Source organism: Cervus elaphus, chromosome 11 (assembly GCF_910594005.1).
Source record: "Cervus elaphus chromosome 11, mCerEla1.1, whole genome shotgun sequence".
Lineage (NCBI taxonomy): Eukaryota > Metazoa > Chordata > Mammalia > Artiodactyla > Cervidae > Cervus > Cervus elaphus.
The window spans coordinates 66,804,196-66,818,252 of NC_057825.1; the positions used below are offsets into that span (position 1 = coordinate 66,804,196).

General features: G+C 40.7%; 1 protein-coding gene across 2 annotated transcripts in view; it reads right to left on the bottom strand.

Annotated features, from left to right (window-relative positions):
- EML6 (EMAP like 6) overlaps positions 1-14,057 on the bottom strand; it is a 276,659-nt gene that overhangs the window by 171,657 nt on the left and 90,945 nt on the right. For both annotated transcript variants that reach the window (XM_043918006.1, XM_043918005.1), the window contains exon 3: positions 3,158-3,317. In XM_043918006.1, coding sequence (XP_043773941.1) covers positions 3,158-3,317 — 160 coding nt within the window. The remainder of the gene's footprint in view (positions 1-3,157; positions 3,318-14,057) is intronic.

A 14,057-nucleotide genomic window follows, 5' to 3' on the forward strand; every position in this document is an offset into this window, starting at 1 on the left:
AAGGATACATAAGTTTAGTAAAAGTAACCTGATACTTCATCTCCAAAACTAAATTCTTTGGGTTCAGATCAGAAACTTGTCCTGGAAGGGAAAAGAAATCCAAAACCCGTGTATATACAAAATCAATAGCATTGAAACACATATTAGTGACACCAAAACTGGAGTTTCTAGTAGAACAGCACTACTCGGAAAAACAAACAAACAAACAAACAAAAAACAGCACTATGTAACAGAGAGAGGTCTGGGCTGGGAGTAAGCAGATTTGGCTTCTCTTTTGACTTCGTGATTAGCTAGACACGGACATTAGAAAGTTAACTAAACTCCTTAAATTTCTGTTTTTTTCAACTGTAAAATGAGTGCAAAGTATTTTTTTCTGTCTACAAAATACTGTTGTATGGACTGTTAAATAATGTGAAATAATGAAAAATCAAAGAGTTTTTAAGACATCACCACCCAAACAAAAGAGTATGTGAGCTTACATATTTCACTGAGTATGCATGTATATGCATATTCAAGCAATGAGAGACAGCCATATATGGCTAAATGTATACATGTGTTGTTATGCAGGAATTAGTCAGTTTTTTCACTAAAGGTGACTTCCATTAGGAATATTTAGGATTAAAAAATATACAGCTGGAGGGTCTAAAATGGATTCTTAATGAAAGCAGGTCTTTGCTGTAATTTTCAATTGAGAGTTCCAGCAATAGAAACGATTCTAGTACATGGTTGCATTTTTATCTATACATGAAAATTTGGAGTGGGTGGATTCCATTCAGCTTATTTTTTCTTTTCTCTTTACTTAAATAGAAAAGTAGTTAACACAAACATGGGCCCTAACGTAAAACCCACATAAGAAATGTGAAAAAGATTGAGAAAAAGCCAAAAGATATCTATTCTGTTCATTTGCAGTGACAGGCCCTATTGCTACTCGAAAAGCATTTCTATTGCCTTTTGTTGCTCGTGAGGTGACAGGCCATTTGTCACTTTCTAAACATCACTCAATTTTAGTGAACTCTGTCCAGGGAAAAAGTAGATCTGAAGTCATAGGCATCAAGAAGCCATGAAATCCATCACAGCAAACAAATAGGAGAGTGTTTTTCTCAACTGACAGTTATGCAAGTACCATGCAGTCCACCCCTACCTGTACCTTCAACATGGAACCTAAAAAAATAACAAGGATTCTAGCACAAAATAACATGAACAAAAAACTAAAAGTTACAGCTGGACCTCCCTCGGCTGCATTACATTTTCCCTGTGTGCTTCAGAACAAATTTTGATAAAGAGTGTTTGTTAGAAAAACAAAATCAGATTAGAGAATGTGCACGTGAGTTCACATCTAAGCAGTCATCTCCACTTGCATATGCATTCTGATAGATTCAACCTAATCAGGAAGTCAGTAACTGCAAATCTGAATAAATGTCACTACTTAGCTATTTCTCTTAAGATCCGGATATAATGGAACTTACGTATTATTTTGATTCAATTATGAGATTACAGAGTAGTTAAATCAAAAACATACACCAAGGGGTCTACATGTGTACTGAACCGAACGGAACGATCACTACTCTCTCAAAATAGCAAGAAACACAAAGTTTAAAAAATGACCCAAACCAGGTCAAGTCCTATAATCTACTGAACTGCCAGCAAACTCTCAGTTTGGTCAATTTTCTATGAGTAACTTCACAGGTCTTTCTACATTATGAGTGTTCAGTCACGTCTAACTCTTTGCAACCCCACAGACTGTGCCCACCAGGCTCCTCTGCCCATGGAATTTTCCAGGCAAGAATACTGGAGTGGGTTGTCCTTTCCTTCTCCAGGGGATCTTCCTGACCCAGGGATCAAACCCACGTCTCCTGCATTGCAGGTGGATTCTTTACCACCATGCCACCTGGGAAACCCAATATGAACTATAAGAGAAGTACCTCTGAAATTTACCAAAAAAAAAAAAAAAGACTGAAGGAATTAACTGGCATAAATACAAAGGGTGAAAGGGACAGAGGAAGGGTGTCTTAGGAACATGGAGAAGGCTAGAAGAAAAGGCACGGCTCTAGTGAGGAGGTGAATGCAGGGAGAGCCAGGAATGAGGTCTCTGTATTTCCAGTCCCTTCTCTGTAACGTATTTTTTAAATTGAGATATAACTGTTATCTATTAATACATGAATAAATCTTTTCTATCAAGTGTTGCTGAAGTCCAAGGAAAGAGAGTCACTTTGTTGGAAGGGGAGACTGGGAAGACGTCATGAAGACCTTATGAAGGGTCCTAGAAGAATGAGTCACTCTAAAGGGCAAGGAGTGTCAGCAGGGCACTGAAGGTGGAGAGGGCAGCATGAGAAAGGGTCTGGAGGTGCCCAAGTGTCTGGTCTCATAGAGGAATCTACTGACATGTCCAACTTGACCGCAGGGGAACAGTGAAGACAAGGCCGGAAAAGCTGGTTAGCAGAGAATGCCCAGCCACAAGGTATGGACTTCAATCAGGGGGTACTCCAAACTTTTCTTGTTTTTAAGTAATATTCTGACACTTTTTCAGTTGGTGAAATGCATTAGCAAGAAATTGACTGTGTGGAGGAGACTAGTTAGGAGATTACTGGTGGCAGGGAGAATGGGAAGAAGAGAATGAATGTCAGAGTCACTGAAAAGAAACTAATAAATACACATGATCAGTGACTGCTTGAATCAGAGGCAGTGGATAGGGAGCTGGAGTTAGAAGTCACCTCAAGGTTAAAGAGTCAAAGAGAATCTTGTCAGTGAATTATTAGGAGGTGATGCTATTTTCTGAAACAAGGGGAACCGAGGAGATGCTCAGGGCTGGAGGTCTGTGAAAAAGGTTTGGTCTAACCCTCGTTCCAAACAGGAAGTTAACAAAGGAAGACAAAGTACAATCACTGAGTCACTATGAACCCAATGAACATGAGTTCACTTTCTGGAGGCTTTTTAACCAAATGGTGAGATTGGGGGAACCAAAACTGGACCCTATCCAGAGGTGGGTGTCAGTGGCATGAGCATAGAAAAGGACCAAACAGGTGAGGGTTCCAGGAGGCTGACAAGGGAAGATGGGGAGGGCTGACAGACTTTCAGAGCCTATAGGCTATGTTCATTATAATTCTAGGTGACTTGTGTGAGGTTGTTAAGGAAAAAGAAAATGGAAAAAGATACATACCTGTCCATCTGAGTCAAAAGTCAGGCAGGCGACTCCATGTGTGTGGACATCTTTAAGAATAGACACAGTTTGGACATTATAGGAATCCCATATACATATATATGGCTCCTTCCCAACTTGGCCAGTCGCAACGAGAGTTTTATCTGGATGTAAGGCAAGGCTGAAAAAGAAAAAGGTCTCTTTCACATTATCCTGTTGAGCAAAGCTAAAAAAAAAAAAAATTGATTATCTTTTATCCACATTTCTAATTTTAATCTAAGAAGATAATCCCAAGACCCAAAGACATTATTTAGCTGATTGGTCTAATAGAAATATTTAACTTTGGTGAAGAGAGGCTGAGCACAGTTTAGCTATCATTTCATCAGATTTTACCCACTTGCTAAGCTTGAAAATCAGACAACTGTTATAATTCTATGATTAGAAAACCTACTATATTCTATAATTGCTTTATGTTATGATATTTACTTACTGGTTTTGAAAATATTACTCAGCTTTCAAGTTCTTTTGACTTTAAATTGAAAAAAAAAATGCTGTTGCCAGGAGAAAGTGCACTTCACAGAATTAATTAAATCTGCTTGCAGAAGCTCCGGATACCATCCTTATTAGGATTTCAAAGCGTGGAGGGGGTATCAGAGTCAAGTGCTGTTTCTGTATCTGCTGCCATAGATTATGTATTTTAAATTAAAATCTCTATTTTACATAAATCACCGTGACACCAACAAAACTGCAAATTACTCTGCCTGTGGTTTGTACAGAATTTTTCTTATATTTGTAGTCCAATCAAAATAAAACTTTGTCAAATGCCAACTGGAAGTTCAAGGACTCTGTAGCAGTCAAGAAGGAGAAATGTAATCATTATTATGCCTGGATGAGAAATCAGTCTAATGTTTCAAATTCGTTGTGCAAAGAAGTTGTGCCTTTCTAAAAATATGTGTTGGTAATTAAAAAAAAAAAAGAGACCTATAAAAATAAACAAGCAGATGACTGTTTACACAATAAGCAAAAGTAGAATTATTTTTCTTTTCAGTTTCAACATCTGTCTACACAACTAACAGAAGATTTTTTTCTCCCCTGTTCACCTTTCAGCTTGACTTTTATAAGAATATACACTCTGAAATTGACACCTCGATTTGCACGTTGGCTGCCCCTCACTACCTCTAGTTCCTTGGACATGCTACTTGATCTCTTTTGTCCTCGGGTTCCTCATCTATAAAATGGAGATAATATATGAAAACAGATGATGCAATGAAAATAGAGCATTTAGCACAGAGTAACCATGCAATACAAGTTTCATTACCATCATTATTTGTGAAACTGGCAAGGGAAAGATACAACCAACATACACATGGTGCTCCTTTCAGAAACCATCTACTTTCTGATTCTTTCTTTGCTCCATGTGTAGCACACCCCCACCCCCACTTCTGCAGCCACCAAGCCCTATAGCCTGCTCTGGGGTCTCTCACCCCGCTGTGCTCATCTCGTGGGTCTCCCCCGTCCTCACTATCGGCCCTCCCAGGCCCTTGGACCCTGGTGCTCGGGTGCAGCAGGTCTTCTCAGGAACTTCCAGTGCCCCCATCCACAGGTCTTGGTCCCCTGACTGCCTCCTGAGCTGCCTTCCAATGCACCATTTGCCCTCTCCCTACGAGGCTGGATGCTCGACGAGTTTTGGTTATCGTTTTTTCTTGTTAGGCAAAGAGGATAGAGTTGGAGCTGCTCTGAGGATGAGCTTTGTGGCTTGGCTGTGGTGTGGGGAGTGAGTGCGGGTCCAGACAGAGGGGCCGGAAGAGGGTGGGCTGGGAGCTCTGACCATCGGGGGCGTCTCAGAAAAATCAAGCAAGACGCTTCTGCAACCACCACCCTCCCCAGAAGCACCCAACCCCATCTCACGGTCTCACACGATCTTGGGAGAGCTGCGGAGGCAGAGGCGTTGGGGATGAGAAAAACCTGGGTGTTCCTAATGCCAGCGAGGACGCTCCAATCAGAAAGGAATCTGGATCTCACCTCCCATCAAGCAAATCTCAATCAGCCTCACCTGCCTCCCCTCCCCCAACCCTGACGCCGAGTCACAGTACAGGGCACTTCCCCTGGGGGCCTGGCCAGGCACTGGGGACCAGGCTCTGACCCAAAGGCTGTGCATGGCTGATGCTGCCTGAGTTCAGAATCTGGGAGTGAAACGCACACAGGCAGGCTGAAAGTTGATCACCTTTCAAGAGGAAGGACCCTGAAAGACGTGTCCAATCCCATCTTGGGCTCAGCAACCCTAATGCACCATCTCAGGGCACATCCTGGGAGCCTGTTGTTCCCCTTAGAAGGAGTGAGGTGTCTGGCATTCATCCTGGGAGACTGTGGCCACCTCTTCCTCAAGCCTTTCCCTGAAGGACCCCTCAGGGCACTGCTCTCCTTTCCCACCTGGCCCACCAGCTAGCATCCTGCAGTGGGGGAGCGGGCCTCTCCAGGCAGAGCCTTCATCAGGAACTGGGCTCCTCTTGTGAACTCTGTCAGGGAGCTCATGGGCCTGAGCCGGGCCTGGTCTGGGTGGGGGAGGGTGGGGTTTCCCAGGAAGACAAACGAGGTGCAGGTGACTTCACAGCTTTAGTTGTGGTGGGAGTGAACGCAAGACCTGACCAAGGGGCAGAGAGAAGAGGATGGGCGGGGATGAAGAACACCTGGATGCCCCAAGTCTGAGTTGGCCATCTTAATGCTCGCTGGAAAATATCCCCAGGGATAGTTATAGCGAGTAACATAAAAATAAAACACAGGTTAGAGCATAGCCTTTTCACAGTATGTGACTCTTCAGTCAGTTCAGCCACTCAGTCGTGTCTGACTCTTTGCGACCCCATGGCCTGCAGCACGCCAGGCCTCCCTGTCCATCACCAACTCCCGGAGCTTACTCAAACTCATGTCCATTGAGTTGGTGATGCCATCCAATCATCTCATCCTCTGTCATCCCCTTCTCCTCCTACCTTCAATCTTTCCCAGCATCAAGGTCTTTTCTAATGAGTCAGTTCTTCACATCAGGTGGCCAAAGTATTGGAGTTTCAGCTTCAGCATCAGTCCTTCCAATGAATATTCAGGACTGATTTCCTTTAGAATACACTGGTTGGATATCCTTGCAGTCCAAAGGACTCTCAAGAGTCTTCTCCAACACCACAGTTCAAAAGCATCAGTTCTTCAGTGTTCAGCTTTCTTTATGGTCCAACTCTCATATCCATGACTACTGGAAAAACCATAGCTTTGACTAGACAGACCTTTGTTGGCAAAGTAATATCTCTGCTTTTTAATATGCTGTCTAGGTTGGTCATAACTTTTCTTCCAAGAAGCAAGCATCTTTTAATTTCATGGTTGCAGTCACCATCTGCAGTGATTTCTGGAGCCCCCCCTAAATAAAGTCTGTCACTGTTTCCACTGTCTCCCCATCTATTTGCCATGAAGTGATGGGACCAGATGCCATGATCTTAGTCTTCTGAATGTTGAGTTTTTAGCTACCTTTTTCACTCTCCTCTTTCACTTTCATCAGGAGGCTCTTTAGTTCTTCGCTTTCTGCCATAAAGGGTGGTGTCATCTGCATAGGTGACTCTTGGAGGCTTTAAAACATTTTAAGATTGTAGAACACTTTGTCATTCATCCATTCATTCAAGAAATCCTTATTTAAAAAACTATGAAATGTCAGGTGGTGCCATAGATAACATAAACAGAAAATACACTGCCTTTCTTTCAAGAAGCCCATCTTAAAAGGAAGGACAGACAAGTCCTTGGGCTGGCCAGGGCAGCCTTGAAAGCCCTTTTATTTTCAGAGGGCATCACTGACAATTATTAGCAGGAAACAACATCAATAGCTTCATAGTTTAAGAAGGTAACCCTAGTAGCAGTGAGGAAGAGTGGAAAGAACAGATGGGTAAGGTCTATTAGGAGAGGAAGCAGAGAGATCAGTTCGACACTAGGTTGAGAGTGAGGTGAGACAGGGGTAGATGGAATGGAGAGGATGAGTCAAGAGATGTTTAAAGGAAAGACAGAGAGAAAGGTTTAGGATGTTTGAGGCCAAGGAAAAGCTTGAACATGTCAAACCTGACAGTTTTTTGCTTAGGCAGTTGGCAGCATTACAGTTTGAAGCCTGCAAGCCTGGTCCTGGGAAAACATGGCCTTAATTCCACTTAGTCTCCAACAAAGAGACTCTCCAGGTTACACCACCCCTGAATTCCCCAGGGCTATGAAGAAGAGGATTTGACTAAGCTGTCTTTTTCAGGACAGCAGGGGCCATTTCCAAAACTCTACACGGTTCCAACATCATGGCAGAGTAAATTAACAAGGCGCTTGCTGAAGAGGAAGTCACTGAGCCAACAGTCATGGCTGCCATGTTGCCTCCCCCTGCTGCTAACTGGCACAGATTCCACCCCGGGGACTGGAAAATAAAGAGGGGTGAGCGTATTTCCCCTACATGCTCAGGCACTTTTAAGAGACACAAATGAAACTCACTTTTGCTGTGATTACAGCTTCTAATTAAAATGCTTGAGAGACTTGGTAGATTTAAGGGGTTCTAAAAAACCAACAGTAAAAAAAATTGCTATTCTAGGCAGTTATCCTAACCATAATTTTGTGATTTCCTAACTTTTTTCATTCCTTGAATGAAGGAAGAAATGAAAAAAAACAACTTTCAACAAATCTTCAGAGAGGCCCTCAAAATAATTTATCAGTATGTTATCCAACTAGCAGTGTGACCCAAAAACATCCCATTATGGACTTAAAATGTTTTTACTCTGGTTTTTATTATTCTTTTCATTCATCTTAAAGCACATAAATTTATCACATTTATTAAATTGTCCACGTTGAATTTTTTTTTTTTTGCCAGAAGTTTTTTTTAACAGTTCTTTAAACCACCTCTTCCCAGCCCATGATAGCCCATTTACACAAGTTCCTGTTTACCGTTTGAATACATTAAGAAAATTACCCACTTCTTCTTTTATAAGCCAAGTCTCTGACCTGATTCTCTGGCTTGCAAGCAACACTGCAATGACTCATAGTGTTCCTATTTATCCACCTCCACGGCAAGAATAGGGCGAACAGACAACCAACTCTATTCACTTTGCCATTACTCCATTAGCTTCCCAGAAACCTCACTTCTTCCACCTTAGTAACAGAATGATAGCATCCGCGTATCTTTTAGAGCAGAGCCAAGTGGCGTTTATTTTGTCTTGAATTTGTCATATAATTTCAACAGCACTTTTTAATCCTCCTAAGAGAGTGGGGCGGGGAACCCAGCAAACCTTAATCAAAAGACTTTCAAGAATGTAATACATGTAAGGTATCAGTAATGGTGCAGTTACAGAAGCAATATTTTAATAAGCAGGTTTGAAGCTTACCATCAGGTATCTATTCACTTCTTCTCACATCTCTGCATTTAGGAATTCAAGAATTTCATGAAAAGTCATTTTGAGCAGGATTTGCTTTCATCTAACTCCAAACATGTTTGGAATTTTAGTTCAGAAGCGTTTAAATGACATAGACAGATAGATATATTAATAGATATAGATGCAGATTCCAAATTGGCCCCCTACTGCCTACTTCAAAACTGCTCCTTGCTTCTTTTACAGAGATGCCCTAAGACTAAGAAGCTACCCTAAGTAATGCCTTTGGATCAACCAACAGATTAAAGAGGGTCAGTCTCCTTATCCTATTAAGGGGCCATGATGAAAACGATCCTGCCTTCTGAATTCCTTTTGACAAGATTTCATCAGAATCAGCCGACTGTTGTGTTATTCCATGAAGAAATTACAGAAGTGGAGAGCACCAGCATGACACAAAACATCTGGTTGACTCTGGGCTTCCCAGTACCTTCTTCACCATATAACAGGGCTGCAGTTCTTTCTGTGACTAGTAGTACTGATGCTGTTTACTTATACTTTATGTCCATCTTCCACTTGAGGGCCCATAAATCCAAATCTCTGCTTTTCTAAGAAAACTGGCACACTACAAAATTTGTAGATTATTATTGCTACAACAGCAATGTCACAATGTTAAAACTTTCAGAATTGACTCCCTTTTGCTGAGGGTCTCAATACAATTGAGGTCTTATTCCACACCTACATAAAAAGGTTTGGTGTCCTTTCCTTGGTACTCAGTTTATTGTATACATGGCAACAAAAAAGGGATCAAGCTTTTAAAAAACTGCTTTTCTCTGTGCATATATCAATCTAGTTCCATTGGGAAATCCCATTTTCTGTTGCCATGGCAATAGAAAGCACTGCAGAGGACTTTCATCACCCTGTCTGGGAGAAGGAATTGATTGGTTTCTCCAGCATGCCGAGAGGGCAAAACCATGTCTTTTTGATGTCAGATAAAATGAGGAAGATTTCCCAATATGTTGTGTGAGGAGAAGATGAGAACTAATAGAGTCATGAAAAGAGGTAGCTTTAGGAGCTGAAACAAAAAACTCTCATCAACACTAATCAGTCTCAATTCCTGAAGGCAAAAAACTATATTTGAGTACTTATTCCAAGTGCAGCATTTTAAAAAATGTTCATGATTCAGACTTGACTTTTTTAAAGCCTTACTTCATTTTTGCCCAGGTTGCTTCAGGGATTTTCTCAGTAATAACTTTATATGTTAGTAGTGTTTCTTCCCCACAGTAGTCTCAGGAAAACATGAAAGCCTTCTCCCTCCTTTCCCTGAAAATAACCCTGAGAGAATTTTCCAGTGTTGATGGTAGAAGTGCATCAGAATGATTAGGCTGAACTGTCTGAGGGCGGTGGGCGGGGGAGGGCGGCTACAGCTTTCTGAGCTGAAGAGGAAGTGACCCAACCTCAGTGGATGTTCATCTGTGAGAATGAAAAGGCAAAGGAAGGCTCTTTTAAAAATAGTGGGCTGGAGGCAGTGGGACCTCAGATGAGGGTGGTTGTGCTCAAGTCCTCATCCCCAGAGATGCGCTTGGCACGAGGGTACCACCCCTGGGGCTGTGATCTCACCTGACACCATGGATCTCACCTGCCCGCCATGTGGGCCTGGGCTGGACAAATGGAAGGGACAGCACCGTCAACAGACTACCAGGTCTACTACCATGTCCCGAACTGTGCAAGCCTCAGGGTACCTATACAATCTGTGGCTGAGCAATGGTCTGTCAGATTAGACTTCTCACAACCTTGATGAGTGGTACATCCAATAAGAATAGATGTGATTTGGAAAAATAAAGACACACAATATTATATCTTTCATGCCAAGTGTTGCCATACTTGTATTGGTATGGAAACATATTCTAGCAATACCTTAATGCCACATAAAAGAATGGCTAAGAGATCAGCGGTACGGCTTTGCCTGAGATCAAAGCATGCAGCAGCATGCTAGAGTCAGCAAGAACTGATTGTTAAATTTCAGCAATCTTGCAAATCAGTTGTTAAACATGGCCACTGTTAATAATTACATAAACCTGCAGCTAAATAAATTATATTAACCACAAAGGTAATATACACAAAAACTTATCACTTCCTAATTATGTTACTATTACCTATAGTCTTAAGGTTATTAACTGTCAGCCTATCCAGCTCATACAGACAGAACGATGTGCCTCTCTCTGCACATCTCTTTCCAACTGTTTTCAATGATGTCACCTTAGTGGTTTGAAATCAGCCAGGGTGGGAGTTTTCACATCATGGAAATCAACAAATGCTACAAATCAGGGCTTGATTTGTTGTTTTTTCAACTGTCCAGACTTAAGACATGGATAAAATTTTAATAATGTGGAATATACTTAAAAGTGTGTCGTGTCTATAGCTGTGACATTATGAATAACATGAACAATTAAGAAAATAGTTTTGCAATATTTAAAAAGTAGTATCAATTAGCAAGGAAGTCGCTCACATCACTGGCTAATGATTAAAGTTCTGACATAGATTTTTGTTGTTTCACTTTTTTCTTATTAATATAAACAAAATATCAACTCGCATTCATGTAAAGAACTATAGACATTTGTCAGTGATGTGAGGGACTTCCTTTCTGAACCAGATAGTAATAAAGTATTTATTCCTCATCTGATTTTGTCAAATCAAGGTTGAATTGCAACCACAGGTTGGCCACAGATACAAGAGGTCATCAAAAATCAAGGAAAGAATTTTATTAGAATTAGCCACATGGGATTTATAGTGTATTATATATTTTATTATTATTTTGTAAATTGTGTGCAACACATCATTTATATCAGTAAAATGTATAACAAACTTATGAATGTATATGCATACATACATTTTCTCTTGGAAAGCCTGTTCTTAAGCAGTTATCCGTACATCACTGAAGCATATCTCCTCTATTTACTGGCATACAAGTTTCTCACAAATCACCTTCAGGAAACTATTCAACCTCTCTGTGCCTCAGTTTCTCACCCATAAAATACAAATAATAACAGTTCTACCTAAAAGAAGGTAAGCATTATTGTGAGGATTTAACAAATCCTAAAGCAATCCCATTACTTCATGGCAAATAGAAGGGGTCAAGGTGGAATTAGTGACAGATCTCCTCTTCTTGGGCTCTAAAATCACTGCGAATGGTGACTGCAGATATGTAATCAGAAATTGACTGCTTCTCAGCAGGAAAGCGATGACCGACCTAGACACACCTAGTGTGTTGAAAAGCAAGAGACATGACTCTGCTGACCGAAGTCCCTATAGTCAAGGCTATGGTCTTCCCAGTGGTCACATGTGGTTGTTAGAGCTGGACCGTAAAGAAGGCAGAGCATCAGAGAATTGATGCCTTCAAACTGTGGTGCTGGAGAAGACTCCTGAAAGTCCCTTGGACAGCAAGAAGATCAAACCAGTCAATCTTAAGGGAAATCAACTCTGAATATTCATTGGAAGGACTGATGCTAGCTTAAGCTCCAGTATTTTGGTCACCTGATATGAACAGCCAACTCACTGGAAAAGTCCTTGATGCTGGGAAAGACTGAGGGCAGAAGGAGAAGAGGGCATCAGAGGATGAGATGGCTGGACGGCATCACTGATGCAGTGGGCATGAACTTGGGCAAACTTCAGGAGATGGTAAGGGACAGGGAGGTCTGGTGTGGTGCAGTCCATGGGGTCACAAAGAGTTGGACACGACTGGGCAACTGAACCACAACAAAGCAATGATTAAAACAAGAGTGCTTACAACACAGTAAGCAGTAAATAGATGCGTGGCTATTATTAATTAACTGCCATGTGACAGACTGCTCAAAACAGACACATGTGGGACCCGTGGGGGTTGACAGGGAAAGTCATGTACATAGAGAGCTATTGTGATGTATCCTCCAAAATTTAAAAATAAGACCACCTTCTGAGAATTAAACTGGTAAAAACCACATAAATGGATGACTGGTTATCTAAAGAACTGATACAAAGGAGAAGATATCCTAGGCAAGAAGTTTGAAAATTGTATATAGTCATGATTAACAGTCAGAGAATCTGGACTCAAATAGTGAAATCAATAAATATGAGTAGAATGTTAATAGAAGGGGAAGTTCTACATAAAGCCTTTATAAAAGGGAGTCAGAATTAAGAAAGTAGAGTATTGGCATAAGGATAGACATACAGATTGATGGAACAAAATTGAGTCTATCAATAGACTTATATATTTGTCTGGTCAACTGACTTCCAATGAAAGCATTAAGGTAACTTAAAGGGGAAAGATAGTCCTTTTAAACTAAAACAACTGGACATCCACATAGAAAAAAAAATAAACCTCAGCATTTATCTCTCATCATCCACAAATATTACCTTAAATGACCAGAGATCTAAATGGAAGAACTAAAACCATACAACTGATATAAAAACACATATGAAAACCTTTGTGACCTTTGAAAGACAATCATTTTTAAGAGAAGAAACAGAAAACATTAGCTGTAAAAGAAAACAATTGATAAACTGGACTTCAAAATTAAAGCTTATGCTCTTTGAAAGACACCATTAGGAAAGTGAAAAGTGAAGCCATAAGGTAAAGAAAATTATCAAAGAACTTGTACCTGGTACAAAAAAAGAAGGCTTACACTTCAATAGTAAGAAGACAACCCAACTTAAAATACAGCCCAAAGACTTTAAGTACTGTCAAAGACAACTAAACTGGAAAAGGCTGACAATACCAAGAGTTGCTGAGGATGTAGAATAGCTGGAATGCACACACATTGCTGATGGGGAAAGTCACTTTGGAAAGTAGTTTGACAGTTTCTTATAAAGTTAACCATACAGTTATCATATGACCTAACAATGCCACCCCTAGATATTTACCAAAGAGAGACAAAATATCTCTAAATAAAGACTTATGTACAAATATTCATAGCTGCTTTATTTATTATAGCCAAAAATTGGGATAACTCAAATATTCATCTACAGGTGAATGGATAAACAAATTATTATATATACAATGGAACCATTTTCAGCAATAAAAAAGGAATGAACTAAGTACTGATACACACAATAACATGGATGAATCTCAAAAATATTATATACTGGGTGAAAGAATCCTGGAGCATTCAATGTCACTAAATATCTTCATCATACAAAGTTAGGAGCCAAAAGACACTGTCTATTGTTGATGACTCCAAAAATAAAAGTGTGAAAATATAAAAGTTACAAAGGTAAATGTTAACAGAATTAAAAATAGGAACTCTTTGAGGAGGACATGAGATGGGACGTAAGAATGGCATCTATGAGCTACATCTTCATGTGTCTTGAAGTTGATCATGTTTAAAACAGATAAATCAAGAAAAAGCAACTGGGGCTTCCTTGGTGGCTCAGGGGTAAAGAATACACCTGCCAGTGCAGGAGACACAGACTCGATCCCTGAGCTGAGAAGATCCCACATGCCACAGAGCAACTAAGCCCATGAGCCTCACCTATTGAGCCTGTGCTCTGGAGCCTGAGAGCCACAACTACCGAAGCCCGCGTGC